At 39.5% G+C, this 27,751-nt stretch overlaps 2 protein-coding genes across 2 annotated transcripts; one reads left to right on the top strand and one right to left on the bottom strand.

The window, feature by feature from the left end:
• The first annotated feature begins 9,012 nt into the window (after window positions 1–9,012).
• Window positions 9,013–10,761, top strand: LOC149028702 (uncharacterized). Its single transcript, XM_089159142.1, has 2 exons — window positions 9,013–9,318; window positions 10,480–10,761. Exons 1-2 carry the CDS (start codon window positions 9,013–9,015, stop codon window positions 10,759–10,761), a joined length of 588 nt encoding a protein of 195 aa, XP_089015268.1.
• A 10,060-nt stretch (window positions 10,762–20,821) lies between these two features.
• Window positions 20,822–25,594, bottom strand: NIP7;1 (NOD26-like intrinsic protein 7;1). Its single transcript, XM_089159038.1, has 6 exons — window positions 25,287–25,594; window positions 22,403–22,595; window positions 22,070–22,294; window positions 21,780–21,974; window positions 21,576–21,637; window positions 20,822–21,053 (listed from the first exon to the last, which is right to left on the bottom strand). Exons 1-6 carry the CDS (start codon window positions 25,592–25,594, stop codon window positions 20,822–20,824), a joined length of 1,215 nt encoding a protein of 404 aa, XP_089015164.1.
• Between the last annotated feature and the right edge of the window lie 2,157 nt (window positions 25,595–27,751).

Below are 27,751 nucleotides of genomic sequence, written 5' to 3'. Positions count from 1 at the left end.
TACCAATTTACATATTTAGGGCATGTCTAGAAGTGTTTGGTTAGGTGACCTCATGAGTATTACTACCCTTTCGGCAGGGGTATTGAAGCCGGTTAACCCGTGATGTTAGTGGTCGGGTCCCGTATGTCAAGCGGTGCCCACTATCATCATAGAGAGGTAGGGTTGCATATAATAGATAAGGGCTCATGGACGCTCAAGACCGGTGAAATGACCCGTGAGAGGACATGGAGATCATCCTGTCCATTATATGTGGATGACCACTGGGTTAATGAATGGGGTCCAACAGATGCCTCCATTGAGGATTCCATTCATAGGTGGGAAGGTATTGAACCAACAGAGCACTAGGCGTGAGGGGAGATATCCGGACCATATGTAGTACGAGACCATATGACTTTGCATTGGGCCTAAGATTATCCTTGACACGCGCCAGATCTTATACCAATGGTGATGTGAGAGAGTGGTGACCTAATCCTCAACCATGGCTTGACAAGACTTTACACAACAACCGCGGAGAACCCAACAGACGTGCTTGAGTGCCGTGAGGGAAGAGTGATGAGACCGCCCAAAGAAGACTGGTGTGTGACTTAATGCGTGTCTACCATAGAGACTTCATGATAGAGTTAGGAGCATAATCATTCACATATCATATCATTGTCATTAATTACATTATTGATATTCATCTTATATGTGTGGTGTGAAATCTTGAGAATAAATGTGTGATATGATGTTGAGTTGACCTCACTGAGTTCTGTTGAACTCATTCCTTTTATATGTCTTTTTTCTATTAGATTATGCTGCAGGTTATGAGGACTTCTTCCAAATGGAGGATGCGTTACCAATATGTCTTCTTGAAGGAGTGATCGAAGAAGAAGTGGACGCACATGGAGCTTCATGCCAGTATCAAGACTGTTCTTTTGGATTGGATTCCATTAGAGAACAAGTTTAGTTTATTTTTCCGCTACGAATAAAACTACTCTCTTTTCTTTTCAAAACTCTGATGTTAGATTTTTATTTTGAAGTAATGGATGATTGTAATCATTATTTCGGTTTTGATAACTTAGTATGATAAACTTGATTTATTCTTGTCCATTTAATTATGCTATATCATGTTTTGTATGGATTTGTCACTGAACCTAGATCTTGCGATGTATCACCCCCACGGGCATTCGGGTATGACCGGATCCGGCTGGGTGGGGTGTGACATAATTACTCTGTTTCATATATTTTCTTCCCTTCTCTGGCTGCTTGAATATTGTGCTTAGCCCCTGTACATGTTTTTTTTTTTTTTTTTTTTTTTTTAGCTCTATCTTACCCTTCTGTAGATAATCTGTTTCATATGTTTTTTATTATTGTGTTTTCATTTAATGCGTGGCTTTTCCGTTCTTCTCGGGTAGCAACTGGTATGATTCTGTTTTGTAAATGCCATGATCTTCTGTCTTCTTATTCCACTTTTAGATTTTCTGCCTTACACAGTTGTTTGTTTTCACCTGTTTGTTTGGTTTTTATCTTTAAGTTAAAGGCTATAAGGGTTAGCAGGTTAAATTTAAATTGGGTGTTTTTTTTTTTTTTTTTTTTTTTTTTTTAAAGGATTATCTTATCTGTGGATGGTGAGTTTCTTTTAGCAAGTTGTGGGTGCCATATTTTGGTTGTCGTCAGTCTTTGAGGGTTTCCTATCTATGTTAGTTATGTAGACGCTCTCAACCAAGCTTACTCCTACTTTTGGAAACAAAACAATCTGCCAAATACATGGAATTGCTCAAGCTCAAATTGGGTTTTTCGGATATGTTACTTGTTGCTCCACAAGGCAAATCTGGGGGCATTGTGGTGATGTGGAATATGAATTGTTCTGTTCTCCCTTTATCTCTCTCACATTCTATTGTTGATTTCATGGTTTCTTGGAATGTTATAGATGCAGATATTCATGTGACTTTGTTATATGGAGCGCCTACGCAATCAGGGCGTGGAAGGGTCTAGCAAGAACTGCGACAACTGGGTCACTCTGTTCATGGTGCTTGATTGGTCTTAGGGGACTTTAATGAAATCCTAACTCATCAAGATAAAAGGGGTGGCAGAAGGAAACCTCAATCTTATCTAGATGCTTTGAATTCTGCAATTACCAGTTGTGGATTGGTAGCTTTGCCTAGTTCTGGTAGTCGATTTTCATGGTCCAATAAACGGAAAGGGTATGCTCACATTCAAGAGGATATTGACTTGGGCTTTTATAATTTTGACTTGTTACATATGTTTCCTAATATTCATGCTTTCAAACATGTTAGACTTGGCTCTGACCACATCCAATGGAAATAGAGCTGCTCAAAGGAGTTAAGAAACCACAAAAAATTTATTATGAAGTTAAATGGGAAGAGTATCCAGAGCTCAGGGATAACATTTTATAGGGATGGACCACGTCGAAGTAGGGTTCAAATGCTTACAAACTTCAACATAAGATCTAGAATTGTGCGAAGACCTTGCGATTATGGAGCAAGGCAAATACAAAAGTGGCTTTCATTGGAATTCTTAAAGTTCAACAACAATTGGCTGATTTACAAGCTTCCAATTCAGCAAAAGATATAACCGTTCAAGAGGCTGTGTTGTCAAAGAAATTGGCTTCTTTGATATGCGAAGAAGAGAAGTTTTGACAGCAACGGGCGAGGGTGCAGTGGTTGAAGGCAAGAGATCAAAATACTTATTTTTTCCATCAAGTTACCTCACAAAAACATCAGAGAAATCATATCTCCAAGCTCAAATCGAGTACTGGACATTGGCTGTCCTGGAGTCCTATATCATGTCAGAGATATGGACTTATTTCAATAACCTCTTCACCACTTCTCAGCCCCAATCCCCTCTATATTTCTTATCAAGCTTTGCATATTGCGTGTCTTATGATGATAATGTTAGATTATGTAGAGACTTTTCTAGGGATGAGATTAAATATGCTTTGTTTCAAATGAAAGGGAAAAGTCTCCTGGAATGTATGGGTTTCCAGCTCAATTTTATCAAAAAAACTGGGATATTATAGGGGAGGATTTTGTCAAGGGCATTCAACATTTGTTTAACCGGGGTTTTTTATTAAAAAGTTTAAACAATACCATCATTTCTTTTATTCCCAAGAGGAAACACCCTCAAGAAGTTGGCCATCTACGGCCAATTAGTCTTTGTACAATTCCTAATCGAGTTATTGCTAAATGTTTAACAAACCGTTTGAAAGTCATTTTGCCCAACATTATTAGTGAAACCCAGAGTGCTTTTGTCGCTGGTCGATCCATTTCTGATAATGTATATTTGGCACATGAATGTCTTCATTTCATGAAGAAATCTACATCCAAGCGTGGATATTTTGTTTTGAAACTAAACCTGTGTAAAGCATATGACAAGTTAGAATGGGGTTTTATTGAGGGACTATTTAAACTTTTCTTTTTGGGGTTTCAGGCAAAATGGGTGAGGTGGATCATGCAATGCATTACCGCTGTCACTTTTCAAATTAAAGTTAATGGTCAATTATCGGAGAAGGTGGTTCCAACTAGGGGTATTAGATAGGGTTGCCCACCTAGTCCATATATTTTCATTCTCTATCATGAGGTTTTATCTCGGAGATTAAGTGCAAATATGGGTATCCCTAGGTTGCCAGGATTGCGAATTTCTCGCAATAGTCCTGATATTAACCATATTTTCTTTGATGATGATTGTATGATTTTTTGTCCTACAAGTGAATCAAATGCTCATCATATCAATTTTATTCTTCAGGAATATATGCATGTTTCCGACCAACATATTAATTCTGCTAAATCATCTGTGGTGTTTAGTAAAGGTACAGTTTCGACTATTTCGAAGAGCTATCACTTATATTCTGCAGATTGATGACGTAAGTTCCCATGGTACATATCTTGGTTTACCTTCTACTTTTGGTAAAACTAAAAGTCAACTGTTTGCCTATTTTCATGATAGAATGGCTAACAAGTTGGCTTATTAGAAGAGTAAGTTATTGTCAAGTGCGGGCAAGGAAATATTAATTAAAGTAGTTGCTCAAGCTCTTCCAACCTATGCGATGTCTATCTTTTTATTACCGAAAGAGATAATAGATGGGTTATCTCAACAAATTTGAACTTTTTGGTGGGGAAGAGGTTCTCAGACAGGTATTTCCTGGGTTTCATGGGAGAAGTTATGTGCATCAAAAAAGCATGGGGGTTTAGGATTTCGTGATCTCTACATTTTCAACAAAGCCTTATTAGCTAAACAAGCTTGGCAAATGTTGCAAAACCCCAATTCCTTGTGGGCACGAGTTATTAAATCCAAATATTTTCCTAATGATGATTTTCTTGATGCCAAATGTTCATGGGGATGTTCCTGGGGATGGAGGAGTTTACATGAGGGGAAAGAAGTTCTTTAAAAGGGTTTGATTCGAAACATAGGTAATGGTCATCAAACAAAGGTATTCTCTAACCCTTGGATTCCTGAATTTTCCTTTAAACCGTATTTGGAGAGATCCATCTCCTGGCAGTCCTTTATGGGTGGCTGAATTAATCCATTGGCCCTCAAGGTCCTGGGACTATTCTAAATTGCAGCGATGGTTTTCATCTCATGAGATTAGTGCAATTATTAAAATTCCGGTTTTATCTGAGATAATGCCAGATAGATGGATGTGGAAACATACTCGAACAAGGGAATTTTACTGTTAGATCTGCTTATTTTATGGAGTTACATGGCTTTTTAGGCTTATCTTCCAGAGGAACCAACTCAGACTTTTTATCCTTTTAGACTTCCCTGTGGAAAGTTCATACATTGCCAAAGATTAAGCTGTTTATTTGGAAATTGGGACATAATGCTCTTCCTACAAATTTAAATTTGTTTTTAAGAGGTGGTTGCTACACTCCTTTGTGTTTTTATTGCAAATGTGCCCATGAATCGATTGTTCATCTTTTATTTCATTGTCCTTTTGCAAAACTTTGTTGGAAGGTCTCTCCTCTTCATTTGGATACAGATATATTTCACGGCCATGACATTGTGGACTGGTGGAATTTTATTGAATCCTACTATCAGACTAATGGTAATTTAGATTGGGTGCATACTATTTGGAGTGCAGTAGCTTGGTTAATTTGGAAGGCAAGAAACGTTTATTGGTTTGAAGGGCTTGCACCTAACTTAAGTATGTTTTTATGGTCACAAAATGGTTTGTTGCAGCATATTCATGGCCATTTTTTTGAGACTATTTCTTCATTGGCCACAACAAGAGTGATTGAATCTCATATGCTGCATGCTTCAAGTCTTTTATTTAATCCTTTGAATACGCAAATGATAGATATTGATGACACAAATTTTTTTCATATTTTCTCCGATGGTTCCTGGGATTCATCAACTTCTCGTAGTGGTCGTGGAGGGATTATAAAGACTTCCTCTGGGTCTTTTATAGCTGCTCGCATAAAAGCAAGTTGGGCTTTATCTGCACAACAAATGGAGCTGGAAGCGATATATGACATCATTCAAGTGGCCTCTACTATAGGGATCACGAATATCAAGCTCTTCTTTGATTGTCAAGCCGTTGTCTCTAGTCTACATGATCATTCTAGTACTTTAGATTGGTATTGTTCTAACTTACTTCAGCTTACTAAGACCTCTTTGTTGAGGTTTGACAACTGTGTTGTCTTGCATATTTCTAGAACAGAGAATACTGAGGCTGATTTCTTGGCTAGGGGAGCCCGTTATTTAGGTATGTCTAAAGTTTGGTGGATGCAACCACCTAGAGGTCTTGATCCTTTGTACTATGTTCCTGTTGGGAGGATTTCCCCAGACTTGTTTCTTTGAATGCATTTCCTTTTCTGTGTTTGGCCAAAAAAAAAAAATCACATATGCCATCAACAATAGTCGAACCCACAACCTCTTCATTAAGAGGTGTTGGTCTTTCCAATCAAGTAACTCCGCATTGAATATATACAACAAGTAAGAGTGTCAATTCGATACAATAGTGGTATTTAATATGGTATCGGTACATTACCTTTTTTTGATAATAAGTAAATATCACATACCTCACACATTATGCATTGTATTGAATACCAAACAGTTCAAGTATGTCATATTAATCTATTATTATAATATCATATATTATTTTGTATAATACAAGTGATTCAAATTGATATGATACCATACTTATTCGGTTGGTACTGTATGACATAAGTGGCATGGTTTTGGTTCAATAAATTGGAAGCATTTGAAGCCAACTAAAGGAGTATCTCTACAAAAATAAGGTTTCTAGTAAACTTTATGACATCACATTAAGGGCATTAGTCAATCATTTCAATTTCCTCAACTTGAATGTATTTATTAGGAAACTTGAAACCGTTGTGGGAATTTTTGGTTTTGCATTGTTTTGTGATGGCTTTGATTTGGTTTATATTAATAGACTTGTAATGGTTTTGTATCAATTTTTTGTTGTTAGGTATATTTCAGTTCATGGCAGTTTTTCTCCGCTGTATGCGTGTTCTTTCTCCATTGTATGCATGATTCTCAAGTAATAGTAGGAAAACTCCATGACACCATTTGTTCACCCACCACATCCTCCACTCCAAAGGAAAAACTCTCTCATGCTTCCCTCCCCAAGCATGAACCCAAGCTCCTCTCATCCCCCACCCACCATTAATGAGCATACCGTGGTTGCTAATTTTTCAAATGAAGATGATGGATCCAATGATGAGGTTGTTCCACAAGCTAAAGGTGGTACTCAAAGTCAAGTTAAGAAGGAAACCATCGTTAGTGGGTCTTGTTCTAGAAGGGAAACAATATCGAAAACAGGCTGTGGAAGAAGGGTTAATAAAAGCCTGTAGTCCTTGTTACCCAGTGAAGATAGATCTCATGTAGGAACATCAATACATGTTCAATTCCAGCATGAGATGGACATGAGGAACGTCTTAATGGAAGGCCCGTGGATTGTGTTTGGAAACCTGCTGATTTTGGAGAAATGGAATGATGAGAAGAAGTGGTCTTTTGAGAAAAGGGAGTTTTGGTTGCAATTGCACAATATCCCAAGAGCCATAAATGAACATACCACATTCATATCTATAGCAAGGAAGGTTGGTGAACCATTGAAGTTTATGGTCATTGAAGGCATGCAGTTTGGAAAACAACTCCACTATTTAAGGGTGAGAGTTAAGGCTAATGTGCGGAAGCCTCTGAGGTTTATATTGAGTGTCAGAAGAGAGTCTGAAGACCTTGTGCAAGTCAAGGTTCAAGTTGAGAGATTGCCTTTATTTTTTTATTACTGTGCAATGTTGGGTCATGAAGAAGAGAGGTGCAGGAAATACTTTAAGGATATGAAAGATCATCAACTTATGGTTGCAAAATTCCAGAGGAATGTTCGTTAGTAAATGGGGACCATACTAGAAAGGAATAGCCCGAATAGTTGTCTGAATCACAAAGCGGCAGTAGTGTTGGTGTCGAACATTGCTGGAGAGAACAAGGTGATGGAAACTGAAAATCCAGTTAATTCCAGGGAGATTAGAGATGAATGCCCTACTGGAAGTAGAGAAGATGGAGAGATCATCAAAAGGTACAGTGTACCAGTAGAGGAGACAAGTGCGGTGCTGACTTTTCAAATGTCAAAGGTGAATTCAGAGACAACTAGTCAAAACAAGGTTGATGGAAACTTCCTTAATGGTGAATCTATGATGAACACTCTCTCAACCCTGCCCAACATATCCCCTTTGCCCCCATTATATCAAGAGATCAAACTCTAAACTTCCTTGCTCCCATACAAAACTATTTAATTCAAAGCCCCCAAAATTCAAAAGCCCTCCTTACAATGCTGCAACAGTTGGCGCATTTCTCTCTATCGAGAGGAAACCACCTCAATACCACCAGATTCCCATTTGTACTATCCAGCTGTCAACCTTAGTACGATGTTATCGTTACAAATGGCCCATCCTACCAACCTTTATGACCAGAACAAAATTAATCAATGCTTGACTGAACCAACCCAAACTAAACCTACCCCTACTAACCAATTGAACCAAACCATCAAACCCATGGGCCCATAAATGCTGTCAACATCACCTAGGCCTTGAACACTTTAAGCATTTCCTCAACCCATAATTTAAGTAATTTTTCTTCGACCCAAAACACCTTTAACTTCGCATCAACTCAGAATGCGCCTAATATATATTACTATGGCCCACACGGAGGTTGGGAAGAGTACCCACTTAGAGAGCAGGGAAGTTACAAACTTAGCCCAAATTCCTTCAACTGAACCTACCTCTGAAACAAATTTGACCATCTTCCTTACCTGAGACCTGAATGTAGCCTTACTTCACTTCCATCCCAGAAGAGGGGTCACAAAGGGAGCAAGCCACAACACAACTTGACCACTTCTGAAACTTCTAGTCCTTCAAAAAAGGCTAAGAGGGGCAGACTGAGGTAAAAAATTACAAATGCTTTGATCAAAGAGCTCTATGAGGTTGGAGTTGCTCAAATGAATCAAGAGGGGCATTTTTTAGCTCTTGCACCTGTGGTGACTGGGGAGGAATAGTTCACGGGCAAAAATGTAGATTCTCAGTTGGAATTGTCATGGGTTGGGGAACCCACGCACAGTACGCGTCTTGAGGTTCTTGTTGAGGACTGATAACCCAAATGTAGCTTTTCTGATGGAGACGAAATGTTGCAAGAGGGAGGTTGATAGAGTTCAAAGATCTTTGAATTGGGATAACAATGTGGCAGTTGACCCATTTGAGAAATTAGGTGGGCTAGCATTATCTTGGCAGAACTCTGTGTCAATCTCAATACTACAGATGGATTAGAATATTGTCAACTATAAAGTGTTGCTTCAAAATGGTAAAGGCTTCTTTCTAACTTGTGTGTATGGAGATCTAGTTAAGGAGCAAAGACAAAAAGTGTGGACAAACTTATTGATTTGGGAGACAATGGAAATGAAAATTGGTGTTGTATCGGTGATTTCAACTTCCATGTAAGCTAGTTTGAGAAGTTAGGGGTAAAGAAGGTAGAAGAGATATGCACTCATTTCAAGAGATGATGGATGCTTGTAGGTTGTTGGACTTAGGTGCAAATGGTCCAGTTTATACATGGAGCAATCTTAAAAAGGGGGAAGCAAATATTAAGGTTAGATTGGATGGAGCCATGGAAAACATGGCTTGGAGAGCTTCTTTTGAGAATGTTCTTGTGTTTGTGAACTCTACCATTGCTTCCGATCATAATCCCATTGTGATGGACATAGTTGGAGGTTCTTCAAGTGGGCCAAGGCCTTTCAAATTTGAAGCCGCATGGTTGAGGCATCCTCAATGCAAGGAGGTGGTGAGAAATGCGTGGGAGTGCAGACAGGTTGGTGATTCTAGTTTGGTTCTGCAAAAGAAATTAGAAAGGTGTAAAAAAATTCTGATCCAATAAATAGGGAGTCATTTTGGCACATACAAAAGAAGATTGCTAGATTAAAACAAGATTTGCTTGACTTGCAAGCCCTTCCATATGCTCAGGTCTTACAACAAAGAGAAAAAGAGGTGCAAGCAGCTTTAGAAGAAGAGTTAGAGAGGGAGGAAGTGTTGTGGCGGCAAAAATCTCGTGTGGATTGGATTCGAGAAGGAGATCATAACTTGGCCTTCTTTCATGCAACTACCATCTAGAGAAGACAACAGAATAGGAACTTAAAATTAAGGCTTGCTAAGAGTGAGTGGTCCCAATCGATAGAGGAGGTGTTTAGTGAGCTTCTGCATCATTTTGAAGAAGTTGTCACTACTAAAGGGGTGTCACAGGAGGCTTTGGAGAGGGTTTTCTCATGTGTGGAGGTGGTTCTTGAAGATATCAATAGTTTGTTGGAGGCTCATCCTCAGATGAGGAGCTACTTGCATCATTAAAAGAGATGGGTCCGCTCAAATCCCCAAGACTAAACGGCTCTCCTCCTACATTTTTCCAAAAATTTTGGGACACAACCAAAGTGGAGATCAATGAATTTGTGAAGGACTACTTCAACATAGGGGTTCTTAAACCGACTCTCAACCAAACCTTCATCTGCCTTATTCCGAAGAAATTAGGACTGGAGCTAGCAGAACATTTCAGACCCATCAGTTTGTGTTGAGTGGTTGTCAAGTTGATTTCTAAAGTCATGGCCAATGGACTTAAAGACACATTGAGAGGTATCATATCCCCATCCCAATCTACTTTTGTATCTTGATCGAATAATTTATGATAATATATTTGTGGTTCATGAGCTTTTTCATTATATTAAGCATAGTAAGAGGGGTAAGAAAAAAAAATTTGGCCCTTAAAATTGACAAGAAAAAAAGCAAATGACCTCTTAGAATGGCCTTTTATGAAGGCTACCCTCCTCAAGATGTTTTCACAAAAGTAGACTGACTTGGTTATGGGATGTAAATCTGTTTCATACTCTCGGCTTGTAATGGCTCGGATAGGGGTTCCTTTAAGCCGACTAGGGGTATCAAACAAGGGGACCCTCTTTCCCCATATTTGTTTATTCTTTGCTCACAGGTACTCTCAGCTATTATTCAAAAGGCAGAATTAGAAAAATTGGTGAAAGGTATCAATATCAGTATCAAGAATCAAACAAAGGCCACTTCGCATCTTCTATTTGCCGATGACTGCATTCCTTTTTCAGAGGTCAAGTTAGATAAGGTTTGCATGCTAAAACAGTGCTTGGAGTACTATTGTCAAGCAAGTGGCCAAGCTCTTAGTTTGAAGAAGTCAAATCTTACGTTTAGCCCCAATACCCCAAGGAGATTCTGTGACATCCCTAAAAATCCTAACTGGTAACCCAATTTTTAGGTTCGAAAACCCGGAGTACTGATAGAAGACAGACCATCCGAGTTGAGCCCGAAAGTTTGGAAAACCAAACCTATGGACTTGGATGATCAAGAAGAAGACTCGACCCACTAATTGATTTCAAGAGGAGAGAGAAAACCAGACCGAAAGGCATAAAATGGAGATTTTGGCATGCACGGAAACCTATGTTAGAGGACTTCAATGCCAAAATAAAGTATGGCATTAAGTGGAAAATGTTTTGAGGTTCCTACCCTTCGAAACCCATAGCAATCAACATTCATATGAAGAAGATATAGGGCCGGTTGATTGGGGCGATTGGTTAGTATCTGACCCCCTTTCCTTGCCAAAATCGGGGTAATTTAGAAAATTCAAAACTTTATATCTTTGCTCTCTAACCTCATAAACGATATTTTTGGTGTGTTTGGAGGATGAGCTAGTGGGAGAGGATAAGAAGAAGGATTTTGGAGAGATTCTTGCACGATTGAAGGTGTTGAAGCACGAATCGAAAGGGTAATCGCGTGTTAAGGTAAGAGTGCTATAGAAACCCCTCTTTCAAGCTTTCTTCTTGGTATTTTGATGGATTGATGGCTTTATAAATGATATTGGTGAGTTTGGGTTGAATGGAATTTGTATTCTTACTCCCTATAGTGTTTCCCAACCCTATTAAGCGATGAAAATCATGCTATCCCTTCATTTTTAGACCGATTCATCCTCTTTGAGATGCTTGTGAGCGATTCTTTGAGAACCAAATTGGGGCTTTTGTGTTGGAGATTGATTGAGGTGTTTGGAAGGTGTTTTTAGGACATTAATGGCGTCCTATTGAAGCTCCAAAAGTCCCCAAAAGTTTGGGTTTCGAAAGAGGGCAAGAAGAGGTCTTTTAGGTTTGGAGCCAATGGGCAGTCGACTAGGTGAGTGACTGGCACTATCCAACAGGTCCCTTTTTCAGGTGAGGTGAATTTGATTCCTATGATGCTTAGTCTTGTTCCCAAACTTAAATTTAATTTAACCATTTTGTTTTTTTAGATTATTTGTGAGTTGTTTACACTTTAATTGTGGAATTCTTGAGCATTGGTGATTAAAGTTTCGATTAGCAGGTGATGAAATACATCACCATATTTTATGTATTTGACTTGTTTCTAAATTCTCATTTATATTAATATTGGATATTTATTATGAATTGCGTGGGGCTTTGCATGAACGGAAGGTAATGTGATGTTTATATTTATTTACTATTGAAATTACTTGAATGATGATTGTAGAAATGATGTGATTGGATTGGATGGTTGGAAATTGTCCACTTATATTTATATACGACTAGGGTTGTGGGTTTTCCCATTACCCTGGTGACTATATTCACTTAGACCTACAAGGTGCATGCTCAATAAGTATCTAGATGTGTTGGATAGGAAACCCTTGAGTACTACCCTTTTGGCAGGGGTATTGAAGTCGAGTGACCCGTGGCAACAGTGGCTAGGTCTTGTGAGCATCACGCATACCCATTGTTATTATGTAATGGTAGGGTTGCATATGTTAGGGTTGGGCTCAAGGGGTGTCTAATAGATGGTTTGAGTGCCGTGAAAGACATGAGACGCATCCGCCCCAACATATGTGGATGACCATAGGGTTGAGGAATTGGGTCTAACAGATGCCTCCCATTGACGATACCATTCCTAGGTGGAGAAGGATATTGGATCAACATGGCACTAGGCATGAGGAAAGATATCTGGACCACATGTAGTACGAGACTTTATGACTTTACATTTGGCTTGGGGTTATCCCTAACACGCGTCAATTCTCGGACCAATGGTGATGTGAGAGAGTTGTGACCTAATCCCCAACCACTTTTTGATGTGACTTGACCCAACTACCGCAGAGAACCCAAAAGACGTCTCATGTTGAGGGAAGAGTGATGAGACTACCCAAAGGAGGCTGGTGTGTATCTTAATGTGTGTCTACCATAGAGACTTCATGGTTAGAGTTAGAAGTATACTTGCATACTCATTCATTTATTCATCTCATTATACACATATACATCTATTGATTATTGGAATGTGTATTGGATACATGATATATGGTCATGTTGACCTGAGTTCTGTTGAACTCATTCCTTTCTACTTTTTAGATCTTAGAGTTTTTTAAGTGTGGACCACAAACTAATGTTGGGTCCCCTTAGTGCAATACATTACGTGTGGGTCCTAACAGACTAACACCGTTAGTCGCCATTAAATATATTCAAATTAATCATATATGGTATAATATATATAAGAACAATTATCTCTTTTTAAAACCATATATTAACACAATGTGTTAAATAACATAACCCGAGGGGCACTTTAGTCCCTTCACATTTGAAATTTGAATATACTGAATGATGAATAATGGTGTTAGTAGTTTGGGACCCACATGTAATATATTGCATTAAGGGGATCCAACATTAGTTTATAGTCACAAAAGGGATCCACACATAAAAATTTTTAGATCTTATTACAGGATATGAGGATTCCGTCATTCCGGAGTATGCCCCATCCGACCGAGCTATATGATGCCCTAGCAGGTGAAGATGTGAAAACCCATAGAGACTCATGTCAATGTTCAACCCTTGTGATTGCCATTTGATTATTTGAGGAGTGATAGGGTTTAACCAAAATTGCCAAACTCTCTTGAAGGGTTAAACTAATTTCTCTTAAACCTTTCTTGTTAATTTTGAGACTTCCATTGTTTGAAATTCACATCTACCTTAACTCTGATTTTACCTTTGTTCATCTTTCGGATGACTATAATAAATTTGTTGAATGCTACCTTTCTATTCCTTTGCTCTTTGGATTATGCTATATTTTATTGTACTTATGGATTGGCTTGCAAACCTCGATCCTATAGTAAGCATCACACCCATGGGCATTCGGGCGTGTCCGGAACCGGTTGGGTGGGGTATGATAGATTAAAGCTTGGTTATCTAGAGTTCTTAAGGTCTAGTATGGTGAAGGGCCAGGGAAGTATCTGGGGTTGCCGACAGAGTTTGGTGTTTATAAGAAGAAGGTTTTTAAGGAGTTGACTGAGAAAACCTGCAAGAGAATCAAAGGGTGGAAGAGCAATCTCCTCTTAGCGGAGGGCAGGGTCACAATGGTGAAATCGGTTGCTGGAGCCCTTTCTACTTATGCAACTTCTCACTTTTCTCTCCCTAGCTTCCCATCATGATGAAGTTAGGAGAGCGACGACTAATTGTGTTTGGGGACAAAAAGAGATGGGCATAAAATTCAGTGGGTGTCATGGTCAAGAATGTGTAGGCCTAAAACTAAAGGGGGCTTGGGGTTGTGTGATCCTCAACTTCACAATAGAGCATTATTAAGTAAGTGGCATGGGCGGTTATGGTCAAATCATGATTCAATATGGGCAAAGTTCATGAAGGATATCTATTTTCCTAAATGCTCTTTTTTGGAAGCTAAGGCAAGGAAAGATGGTTTGGTGTGGCAAGTCAGGAAAGAAGATAAGATTCCAATTTGGGGAGTGAACTGGGTACAATCTCTGCCGAGGTTCAAGTTAGCATCTCCAAAGCCTGTTGGATGTGGGTTGAGTATGGTCAAAGAGCTGATCGATACTAGTAACATTTTGGCAAATGTCTTTATTGAGGGAATTACTTAGTGCTGGTGAGGTGTTGGCCATTAAGAAGATTCCAATTAGGGTGAGTGAAGTCAGAAGTGGGTACCATTTTTGTCGAGGTTCAAGTTAGTGTCGCCGAAGTGAGTTGGATGTGGGTTGAGTATTGTTGTGAAAAAGTACAACGCAAGTGTACGCTGTCGTAACAAGTAATATAATGATAAAAGATCGATCCCTCGAAGACTATAGATTAAGTATCAAATTAATAATACCAATTTTATTTGAACAAATAATAAGGAAGATAATTATTCTAGACTATATTGCAAATTGAAAGTTAAATTGAGATTATTAATTGCTAAAGACCTAGGGGTCAGATTTCACCATAACTAAGCCTTCCCACCCTCTTATCCCTCTTTATAATTTGAGAAATATTTTCCTGATTGATAGTTGAGATTCCCTTCCCTATCTACTAGTCTCTCTCGAGTACTAATAGAAATTCCCTCAATTGCTAACCCACTATATTTCTATGTGGATTACAACAACGGAGAAATCATTAAATTCTATGGATTCCCATGTAACAACTACACAAACCATGTAAGTATATCTCTATCCTACATGTAATTCATGGCTTTTACTCCAATGAACTAAACACATAAATCCCCTCTCAGTTCATTATGATTAACAAATCAGTTGATTAGTGGCCAATTAATCAAAAGCATGAAGAATAGAAGTAAAAACTCAATCAAAGGAAACAATATTCAAAATTATATTGATGAATTCAAGAGTGGGAATTCAAAGATAGGCTACATCTGATCCCTAGAAAAACTAAATTAGTTCATACTAGAAACTAAAAACATTACAGAGGAGTTCAAGAACATTGAAAGAAGATCAAGAAAAACTTATTCCCAAGCTTCAGATCTCCAAAGCCAACCAACGTCTCCTGGTTTGATCTCTCCGCTCCTCCAAAGCTCCCAAAAACGTCCTCCCCTCCTGCTGGAGTTTGCTCTCCTTTTATAGATTAATTAAACTCAGAGTTTGAAACAAACTCAGAGTTCTTATCTGACTTAACCAAGGAATGTTTTGATGTATAAATCGGATTAACTTAGAGATCTCCAATGCATAATCCCACCGTTGGATTTCAAGACCAAGACGTTGTGAAACTCTCCTCCAAAAATCGGCTCGATCGGACACGATATGACCATCCGATGAAGATCTTGATCAAAACTGGACAGAGACACTTAAAAACGGGATTCTTCTATCTTTCTTATTTGAATTGGATTCTTCTTCCTCTTTTCCCTTCTTTGATCAAATCCTAAATAGGAAATAAAACATAGAAGCATGCAAGGACTCATTCTCTCTATGTTTTTGACTTGAGGTAGGACTCTTGCAATAATACTCAGATTTGATTGATAATTTCCTATACGTAAAAGTAATAAATCTTGATTAGAATTTGTTAGGAAATATATAAAATCACCAAAATTATAGAAATTAAAGGAAAGGGTGCAACATATTCATTTTCATATCATATTAGGGTAAATTGATATAAAACAATTGTAAATACATGGAAATATAGTTAATTAATCATATAAAATAATATGCATGAAATCAACTTATCAAGTATGGTCAATGAGCTGATCGATCTTGGTAACATTTTGGAAGGTGTTTTTACTAAGGGACTTACTTAGTGCTGATGAGGTGTTGGCCATTAAGAAGATCATTCTACCCATCCATAGTGCTGAAGACAAGTTGTCTTGGGGGGCTGCTGCAAATGGGGTATTCTCCACACAATTAGCTTACAATCTTCTTTTGAACCAAAGAGATCTACTTATGGAAAGGAGACCCTTTACATCAAAGAGGCATAGGTGGGAGGAGATGAGGGAAAAGGACTAGAAGAGGTTGTGGGGTTGCAAGACTTTGACTAAAATTTGCAACTTCATGTGGCATGTTTGTGCAGAGGGTGTAGCTTTAGTAGATAACTTGTTGAGAAGGTAAATTAGGGTGGACCCTCTTTGTAAATGGTGTGGTTTGGCAGAGGAATCGAGCAACCATATCCTGTTGCAGACTTGCAATGTCATTTGTCTAAAGCAATGTGGTTTTGTAGTGTGCTAGAGTTCCTGATTCAAAGTGTGGCTGAACCATCTCTTCTTGGGATCCTTGAGCTTTGGAAGTCATTTAAATTCCCCACCAAAATACGTAGTAGAGAACTTCTCTGTCAATTCTCTTTTATTTGTTAGCATCTATGGCTTCATAGGAATGAAGTCTAGTTTAAAGGTGTTAAAAGGTTTGCTTTAGAGGTGGCGCAGAAGGCTGATGCAGCGTTTCGTGAATTCTTGTTGTGCATGGTTGAGTGCAGTGCTGATGGAGGGGAGGCATGTAACCAAATCCAACCGCGAAATCATTTAAGGGGGGGTGTTTGTTGTACTGTGTTGCATATTTAAATTATGAGACTAGTGAAGGGGGCATCGGATACACAATGTGGCATCTTGGTCAGGTAGTTGTGGCATGTTCCATTCTGGTGGCTTTGGTCTCTGTGTTTGCAGGAGAAGTTTTGGCAATTAGCTAAGGCATGCAATGGGTAAAGGAGCATGGCATTGCTTGTGAAATCCAGCCCTATCCTAACCCTGACCCTGATCCGGATTTGTTGGTGTTTGTAGGTCCAAAGACCCGGAGTAGTGGAAGAAGAGTCTTGTGGGTCCTCATAGTTGAAGATTCGGTGTATAACTCAGAGCCTATGGATATTGACAGTGATGCCCCTTACTTGGATACACTGTCAGTGTTCAGTGAGAAACTGCACCTAGAAGGGGGGAGCGTAGTTGAAGTACGTGATGCACTTCCGATCTCGTTCCGAAGGTATTTATCTAATCTAGACTTGTTGATTGACTTGTATAAGAAAACCCAACTCAATTTGGATCAGTCTGGCCTTCCAATTCCCTGTCTGAAGTTGCTGTTCAGGCTTGGTTGACTGACCAGTTGACCAGCAGATTAATAAATTCGAAAATCACAAAATTCTCTATTATTTTAAGCCTACTTTATGGGAACTCGTGAATAGAAGCCTAACCTAATCATTGGCACTCCAGAGCACGAGGAGTGAGCTTCCCTAGGGCATTCCTTGAAGTTGGTGAAGGATCTTGATCTCAATCATTGCCTTCCATCTTCATTGCTTCCTCAAGGTATGATTTCTCTCTCTCATTCTCTATTCTACTTATTCCTCTACTCTTTCTTGCTATTGATACCATGGCTAAAGTGTTGCAACCTTGCAAACACTTGGTCATGTGTTTTCCCTTTCATTTCCATTGTTTTTCTTTCATTCTTGCTATGCTATGCTTCCAATACAATCAATAGCATTGCATTTCTATGATTCTTGTCATTCCAACTTGTCTTATTGATCTAAATTGATGTGTAGATGTATGCTAGGTCTGATTTACTATTGGTTTATGATTCTCATTTAGTTCTTATCACTTCCTTAGCTGATTCCCCATCATTCCTTGCCATTGTAACAAATTCCATTTCAATTCTTGATGTTTAGCATATAGAACATAGGGTTTCAATTTGGGTATTCCTAATTGGACCATTGGATCATGATAATATTCATTGTATAGTGTTTTTATATTGCTATGATCAATCCCTCCAAGTTTCGGATCGATCGGAGCCCCGGAAGATCGATTTCGGGCTCAATTTCACTATGCTGCCCGTTACTGTTCATCTTGGTCGACTGAGTCAGTTGACCAGTCAGTCGACCAAAGGAGGACAACAACTCAACACTTGCTTGTTTCGCTTCGTTTGATCTCCGATTTGATTGCTTCCTTCTCTAATGTTGCATATATGTTGTCTAGGGTTCAAGCACTAAGTTGGGGACTATTTTAAGTGGTACTTGCTATATTTCCCGATTCGATTAAGGTAAGGACGGTTATACCCATATGACATGGACTATGTGTTTACTCAATGATGATTGACAACTTGATATGCTTTGCTTATCAATTTTATTTAGACATCATATGACTACTATAGTTGTCTTTAAAAGTAGTAACATGTTTAATTACTCTTGTATATCATGTCTATTTAATTATTGTTATTTACATATACAATTGAATCATGCGATGTTATGATATGACTTTCAATATGATGATGTATCATGTATGTGTGATATGATGAATTGAGAATGTGATTGGATAAGTATAATTTGGGATTGAGGAATGTCCTATTGACATTTGTGTCCTTGGACATCAAAGGGAATAGTATGGGATGTTCTCCGAAGGTGTCCATCGACGCTTTCCCGAATTATTGGATGACATATATAGGACTTGTCTAGATGTATGGCTAGGATGTCATTTCATATCAAACCCGAATCGGAAGGGTATTGAGACCAAACGACCCATGGTAGTAGTATGGTTTGATGGGCGCTCAAGATTGGTAACCAACCCGTGAGAGGACATAGATCATATTATAGATACCCGAAAGGGGCCATTGTTGGTAGGGTTGCAAATAGTCAGACTTGGGCTCACGGGCGCTTGAAGATCGGTGGGTCATATCCGTGAGAGGACGTGAGAGCTTCCCGTCTACTATTTGTGGATGACCAATGGGATTGATGAGGCCGGTGAGTAATATCCATGACTCTAGTGTGAAGGATACCGGAAAGGATCGCCCGGGGCGAGGAATGGATGTATCTGGATCTGACATGGTATGACTGAGTAGATGACTTGCATTGGGCTAGGCTTTACCATGACATGCGCCAAGACTTATACCAATGGTGATGTGAGAGAGTGGTGACCGAAACCCCAGCCATGGAATTGTCCAAGAGGGATGCAAGACCCAAGTCCCACCGGAGAACCCAAGATATCTGGATGGTTGAGGGAAGAGTGATTTGAGACCTACCCAAGGAAGTATGGTGCTATGACTTAAAGCATGTCTACCATAGAGACTAGTATTTGTAGAGTTAAAATCATATTTGCATAATCTGTCTCATATCATTCGCATCATGTTATGACTTGTATCATATGGTTTATGTATTATGGATTAACTGCCTTGCTGAGTTCCTTTGAACTCATTCCTTTTTGTGCAATTGTTTTGTTAGACTATCCTACAAGTTTTGAAGAGACCAATGGCATGTCCTTTGAATCACCCTATGATGAGCCATACTACTCTCAGGGTAGTGGCTACTATGAAGATTATTGTGAGGGTACCGAAGACGACTATGCTACGCACCAGGATTAGCCCAACACTGGTGTTGAAGCAGCTGTGCTGGACTTTGGATTTCTATAGTTATGAGGATGTGTTTTATGTGACTGAGGAAACAATTGTTTAATGTTATATTTTGGATTCTTCTTTTAGACCGGATCTGTAACTTAACTTTCTTGATATACTCTTTAGAAGTTGGTTTTGTAACCTTAACTTGAATGATCTACTTTCCGCTGCCATGTGAGGAAGTGACTTCTGATCACTCTCCCTCCCTTTTGAATTATATCTATACACTTGGTATCATCTTTATTCCGCACTTTGTTTATCTGTTTTATCTTATTCATGATTCTTTATTATATGTTTTTACCTTGATTTTTATTGTCCATGATTGTGTTATCGCGTATGTGGGAGGCATGGTTGCTCGATACTTGATCTTCGGGACTGGTGGATCACATACCCGGTATGCCCAATGGGGTACCGGCTGGGTGGATGTGACATTGCTGTTGTCAAGATATTCACAAATTGCTTGGGTCTCCAAGAAGAATTGCTAAGGCCGATCCCTCTTCCTCCATTGGAGGCCTCGGTAGTCTTTAATGATGTCTTGGATTTAAAATCGAGTTTTACCTCATTTATTTTCTATTTTTTTTCTCGAGAAGGGAATGAATGTGCCCATTCTCTGGCTTGGAGGCTAGGGCTTTGGTCGTTCCAAGTGGGACCTATTAGGCTGTTTCCTCTCTAGAAGCTGGGGTTCCTCATGTCCAGCCTTTTGTGTAGTTTGCTTGGCCTTCTGCCAAATGAAACTTTTATTACCAAAAAAATATATTTCAGTTTGTGTCTGTTTTCATATGTTTAATTTCATATCGTTGTTAAAGCCATAGGATCAAGTACAACTACATGAAAATTGGATTCTGTTTTGGCAAACTTTTGTTTCTTTTGAAGAGGCCAAAGGTTCAATTCTCTATCGTGGTATATGTAATAATCCCCCCATATGTAAAAGCTCCTTTATTTATACCAAACAACAAAAAATGAATTAATATACATTGAAATGGATTATTGTAATATTACATCCATCTCACTCGGAATAATATGTGAGAGAAAGTTGATCGATAATGTTAGACATAGGTCAATTAAATTATCATCAAGCCTATATATAGAATAACATAATCTCTCACATAATTACTCATTAATATGTAATAATGAGAAATAATCTTCTTGAAATGAAATTATGAGTCAGTAGAGAATTATGATATATAATTCAATGAAAAAACAATGCTCTTCTCTCCTAATCAACCAAAGGATTAGCAGAATCACATAAAGGAGTAGTGGTGGTGGTGGTGGAGGGAGAAGAAGAACGGCAGCCGCGTTCATTAGATCGAAGGAACCAGAATAGAAGACTTGCTGCCAATGCTCCAAGAGTTGGGGCAACGAGATATAACCATAAGTCTTGAAACTTCCATGAAATAAGAGCAGGTCCAAATGATCTGGCTGGATTCAATGAGCCTCCAGAGATAGGCCTGTTATTCATCAAATTGATTTTACCAAAAGCAAAAAAAAAACCATTAAATTCAATATAAATATCAACCTGAAGAAGAATTTTGTCTGTGTAAAGAAAAAGAAAGTTACTTTTCATGGGAGTTCAATGAATCTTCATGAATGTATGTGAGGCGTTTAAATGGAATCTCTCTTCTAGATTCCACTTCTGATGGACTCCTTTTTTTTGTCCTAATCTGATGGACTCCGTTTACATGTATCACACGTTTTCACATGTTATAGATACTCTTTGTCTCGCATTGCTCTCCCTCCTCTCATCATCCGATTAGGCAATGCGTGGACTGGTTTAATTGCAACTATTATGAAGAGCTTTCTAGAGCGAATTTCAGACTTTTCATCCGGCTGTTGCAATTAAAACACATCGCCCGTCTAACAGTCTAATGGATAAGACAGAGGTCAACGTGGGACTGGGAGGAACCATGATCGTTTTCACATACATTCAGGTGACTTGTAATTGACATATGTAATTTGTAGTATACACCTACCCTGTGATCAAAATAGCAAGTGTAATTGCAATCCCAACAACAAGACCAGCCAAAGGAGCTAGCTACAGAAGGAACAAAAGCCACATAAGTTTAAAATATGATGCCCAGATATATATATATATGTTACGTTAAGTCCTTAATTTTCTTGACAGTTAAGGAGTTAAGACATATATTAGAGTTGTTAGTTATTGTTTTAGTTCTTACAGCTTGAGGATGGCTAGACAGTGATGCCGCAAGGAAGACGACGATGAAAGAAGAAATCAGCTCCGCCCAGAAAGCTGTTGAACGCCCTTGAAGTGGCCGTGTCATGATCATCTCTGCGTTCATGCCATACACTGATTTCCCCACGTACGTTCCAATGGTAGATCCTGCAATCTGTGCTGAAATGTACACCGGAACCTGTAGATACTAAGCTTGTAAATCAATGGCTCTTGGCTCTTGCATATATCAAGATCAGATACTAGAAGAAAGTTATAAAATGGTGGCAGTGTTACCTTGGACCATTGGAATTCACCTAAGCATGCAAAGGCTATGGTGACCGAGGGATTAACGTGAGCACCTGAGATTGAACCGACACTGTAAATGACTATTGTTATTGACAAACCACCTGTGGCTGCGTATTCCAAGAGACCCGCTTCTCCATTCATGATCTGTGTCACTGATATGATCCCACAGACGCTGAACATCAGAATGAATGTCCCAACCATCTCTGCAATCACCTGCACCACCAACACCACCAGTATCTCACTACATATTAGCTAATCATGCAACTTCCATTAATGTCCGTACGTATAACAGGGTAATCAAAATCTTAATTATCGTCTCACCATGCGAACCAACTGAGTTGGACTAATGTTCCCACATATAATTCTTCCACTGGTGGCACTGATCGTGGCACTGTCTATGGTCACTTCTCCATTCATTGTGTTTCTATGAAGTCCGACCTCTTCGTCTCCTTGGGATTCTCTGCTGGAAGAGGGTTCCTCCAGTACTGGAGTTGGTTCTTTGAAAACTGGAGATCTGATCATATGGTCAAAGTATGAGCAGGGAGTTAGATTAGCTAGGTGCTTAGGTTGAGTGATGTGATTGGAAGTTGGGATGAAGAGAGAAGATAGATAATGAGAGGGATGATTAATGGGGAGGTTCACACAATGTTGGCCGTTAAATGGGAAGAACAGAGGTAGGTTATGATGGTCACCCGATTTTCATGTCAGCTCCAACTGGGAACAGAAGGGTTCATGCTTCTCTAGTGTACCAAACCATTTCCCTCCTACAAATTGTAGAAGACTTACACCTGCCATGGTTGTTTTTGTTTAGCCTTGAATGTTGTTGGGATCAAACTTACATGATACCGGAAATTTGGTTGACGCCATTCATGAGGGCATGCAGTACTGTTCCAACAACTGCTCCCAAGCTTTTACAACTCAACCCCAGTAGAATTGCACAGCCAATTAGGAAGCTTCGAAGAAATAAGTGGACATGGATAGGGTAGGCTACGTGGGCAGCGCACCAATTTATGTGAGGAAGAGGATATATACATATAGATATATATGATGGAAATATAAAACCATGGAGGGGTTGTATTAGACATTTCAGAGAGGTGTTGGATCCAGGAAAAGGAAGAAATTGAAGAGCAACCATAGCCCACCAACGGGTGGAAAGCCCAGCCCAGGCCTTTGAACAACATTGAATATTGATTTTCATGAGAGCAAATTACACGGCACCCACTATATTTGGGGTGAAACTAGTGACCACTAACTATTGTCTCATAAATTACATAGTACCCACATGCATAATTACAAGTTATCCACATTTAAATTCGTTGTTAAATGATAAGTAAAATTAACTAAATACAATAGTATACCTTTACATCTCTCACTCTCTCTCTTGCTGATGACGACCGCCCCCACCTAACCAATTCCCCTCTCGGAAACCACCAAAAGTCAAACAACACAAAGCGTAGATTTAAGGTAGAAAGCCAACCAAAACCTAAGAATACAATCGATGGAGCGATTTGAATTCTTTTGATCTCATCTTGTTGAATTCTGAGATGTTGAGAGGGGGGGGGGGGGGGGGGGGGGGGGGGGGGGGGGGGGGAAAAAAAAAAAAAAAAAAAGGGGGGGGGGGGGGGGGGGGGGGGGGGGGGGGGGGGGGGGGGGGGGGGGGGGGGGGGGGGGGGGGGGGGGTGATGTGAAGCAGGGGATTCTCATCTTTGTTTACAAGTAGCGGGCGGTTTAGTACTCCTGTTATGGGATTATCCGATTATAGGTCTTCATCAAATGAGCTGTCTATCCGATCTCCATACTCTTTGCTACTTATCACATTATCCTGGAACGAACATAGCAGGCAGAGCATCAAATTTGAGAAAATTAGGATTGCATGGCTCTCGATTTGGCTAGAAGAAAAAGAATCTATCTTTAAACTGCACTGTCTTGAAACTCTAAAGTTCATAAGGGAATCCCTCTTCTATATGCAGATGAAACTGCCAGAATCCATCGCCAGGATTACCGTAAAGGAGACGGAACTGGAAGTTGAAACAGTCATGTTGTTTGGAAAGCTAGCTAATCTTAAGATACTGAAATTAGAAGAAACATGTTTTGAAGATGATGCATTAGAATTTAAAGACGACTGGTTTCCAGAACTGCAGACACTAAAGACTAAAAGTTCAAGCATAAGGAGCTGGACATGAATTACTTGACTCTAATAACCAATTTCTCCCATGTCGGGTAATTAATACCCACCGGATAGGGTAATCAACAAATAAAAGAAACACAAAAGTTTATGTGGAAAACCCTCAATGGGAAAAACCACGGGCAAGAGAGAAACTCCAATATTTAAATAATAAATACAAGAAGGAGAATATTTCTTTTCCAAATAAGATATTTCCTTTTGTTTTGGTGTGTTTTACAAGAGGAGGGGAGGCTTACTTTATAGCCTCCTCCTCTCCCTTCTAGTCCCACATCAGGCGCCGCGTGGGACTAAATTTGTCAAACATTTCAACATCTCACCATAGATCGAATCAACCTCTCCCTTCTTCTCCATCAAACTATTCTATTCTGCTTCCCAACATCGGCAAAAGCCCTAATTTCCCAAAACATAGTCTAGATGCCTATGTTTTGCTGTATAATAATCAAACCACAACCCTCAAGAAAATCGAACACCCAACTAGTGTTATTGACTTTACAAGTCCAAGATTCAATAGTTCCATTAATCACAGAATGTATCTGAATTTTAGATAACTTTACAAATCCAAAATTCATCATTACAGGTGAATTTGTTTCATTGTTCATGAGATTCCAGATTTGTTTCCTTTGAATTCGTTTCGTTAAGTTCATCAAATGAACTCACCATTGGTGAGCTTTGTTTCTTAATTGGAGCTCTCATGGTGAGTAAGAGCTAGAGAGACGGCAAGGGAAGGAGTACGAAGAAGAGGGTGAAGGGACCTTAGGATGCAAACATGGATCAAGGCCCAACTTCTTCTCCGGAGCTAGGCACTTCCTTGTCTCTGGTCGGTCGCCCTCCCTCCCTGTCTCCTCATCTGGCTAGGTGTGTTGTGTTGATTGTTACCCATTTGCCCTTTCAATTTCGTTGTTCATCTGAACTCACCATTGGTGAGCTTTGTTTCTTAATTGGAGCTCTCATGGTAAGAGCTAGAGAGATGGCAAGGGAAGGAGTACGAAGAAGAGGGTGAAGGGACCCTAGGATGCAAACATGGATCTGAGGCCCAACTTCTTCTCCTGCGTATTGCTTAAGGCAAAGAAATTCGTCTTGAATCTTATGGGATCAGGTCGCACCACCTCACCTCCACATGATCTCCTCATCATGGCTAGAGCAGTGTTATGAATGTAAATGAAATTAGTTACCCATTTAGCCCTTTCAATTGTGTTGTAGACAATGCTAACTTTTTCATTGTCCTTCAACATGAGATTGATAGAATGAGTTGCACAAGGTGTCCTAAAAAGATGATAGTCTCGCGAACTCATCAACATTTCATCAACCTTCTTAAAGTTGGAAGCCATTCTCGGTAACAGTTTACACAACATTCTTCTTCCCAACTTCATCTATCACATCCTATATGAGACTATCTATGGTCTTTTGTATGACCAGTAGTATCCATAGATTTCAAGAAAATGGTCCTTCTATCACAGTACACTATAAAGTTGATAATTGACTTTTTCGTCAGGTTGGTTCGTCCATCAAACATGATGGTGCATCCATATGTATCCTAGAAGGGTCTGATATTGTCTATATACTATTACAACTCCTCCTTCTCCTACTGAAGGAAGGTGGTCATCAATTCTATAGGGGTGGGACTCTTATATCAAAGACCTACATCTGCAATAGTATCAATCATGCGCCTATAGTATGGACCTTGCGCTTTGTTTATTGAAATCAAATTGTGATACATCCACTTTGACATTGCCTTTTTAACCTTTTTAGCATGCCCCAAAAATCTTGAGCTGCTTGGCCCCCTTCCAATTGAAAACTTTAGGATCCTACTTTAGGATTAAGTCTACATGGCGTCTATAATAAGATGGTGATGTGTAACAACCCCCGTATTTCTAACCCGAGATCCGTATTGCAGGTCCGAGAACCCGAAGGTCTAGTCGGGTAAATTTGTGGAGTGTCCATATAGAAGTCCATGATCCATACCCTGAACCCATGGATTTGGATCCTCTATCTGAAGAGCTTGCCTTGCTTGTTAGTTGGACTTCTGGAAGTCAAGTGATGTCTGGAGATGTTCGGAATGAAGGTAAGATCTCCCCCATCTCTTCTTTAGGGCTAGGTTGTACTTGGACATCAACCCCCTAGCAAAAGCACTATTGTATGGCAAAATATATGGGGGCGGTTACTAGTGGCAGTCGATTGAACCAAACGACCACCTGATTCTGGTTGCAAGGTTTTGCCCTATTTTTCTCCCCGACTTCTATAAATAGTAACCCTCGACTAATTTATGAATATTTTATTCGTGGTTACCGTTTTTGGAGGTTAGACGGCTGCAGAGAAGTGCCGAAAGCATATCTGATGTGTTGTTGGAGTCCTAGAAGGTTATATTGACTTCCATAATTGATCTGGTGAAGGTAAGTGATTCCCTGTTCACTTATGCTCCACCACTTGCTATGATTAAAGTAGATTAGTATTCATCTTTGGTTGTTCATGATCCTTCCATTGCATTGTCTATTCTTTTGATGATCTTGGTTAGATCAGATCTGAAAACGAAACCCTGCTTTCATAAAAAGAGCTGATCTGAACAAGGGAAGGTTTCTGGATAATCCAATTATGATGATTATTAGGTTTCTTGTCACCCAATGGTTATGGGAGTAATAGATTTGAGATTCGGACTATGATCATCCAAAATTCGGATTGAAAACGGATGATCAGAAGCTTGAGTTTCGGATTGAAACTCTTTGTTTTGGGGGATGTCGCTCAACCTAAGCGACCGGCACGAGCGACCGGCTGGTACACAGTGACCAAATGGCTTTTGGTTTTGATTCGATTTGATTCAATTGACTTATACCTTATTGTAACCCTGTGTATAGGTGTTCTCTGTTTGAAGAGAAAGTTTTATAATTGTTTACGGATTTCTTTTTATGGACGATTACTTATATGCAGGTAAGGGCATACAATCCTATCTTTATGAATAGACTTGAACATGCTAGTCCAGTGTCTGTTAGTATTAGCCTTTCATTTTATATGTTGCTGTAATCACATCTCACATGCTGATCTTGTTATGTTGCTGCTGTTTATCTTGTTTACATATATACTTTGTTGGTTATGAATGTTATATACGGATGATAGTTAGTATGAGGTTCTGATGGATGAGGTATTCCTTTGGGATATCTTAGCTTAGGATATTAGAAGACTGTGGTATGGGACACATGCCTGCTGATGTCTCCAGGCCTGTGCCATAACTATTGAATGACATTCTTAGGTAGAGTCTAGAGTTGCATGGCTAGGTACTCCACAAGCTACTACCCTTTTGGTAGGGGAATTGAAACCGAATGACCTGTGATGACAGTGATGTGACGTTGGTCCACTGTTGGTCATGTAAATGATAAGGTTGCATATGTTGGGGTTGGGCTCATGGACGTCCAAGGAACGGACCGGGTGTCGTGAGGAGTCATGAGAGCATTCCGCCCCAACAATATGTGGATGACCATAGGGTTATGGAATGA

Source organism: Hakea prostrata, chromosome 1 (assembly GCF_041222555.1).
Source record: "Hakea prostrata isolate BN-2017 chromosome 1, UWA_Hpros_2, whole genome shotgun sequence".
NCBI classification, from domain to species: domain Eukaryota; kingdom Viridiplantae; phylum Streptophyta; class Magnoliopsida; order Proteales; family Proteaceae; genus Hakea; species Hakea prostrata.
This window is presented reverse-complemented; position numbering and strand designations above follow the sequence as displayed.

Bases quoted from the DNA above. Each gene is read 5' to 3' on its own strand.
- LOC149028702 (XM_089159142.1), top strand. From the start codon at position 9,013: ATGGATGCTTGTAGGTTGTTGGACTTAGGTGCAAATGGTCCAGTTTAT. The intron at 9,319-10,479 runs GTTGGTGATTCT...CTTTGCTCACAG, and splicing joins ATGCGTGGGAGTGCAGACAG to GTACTCTCAGCTATTATTCA.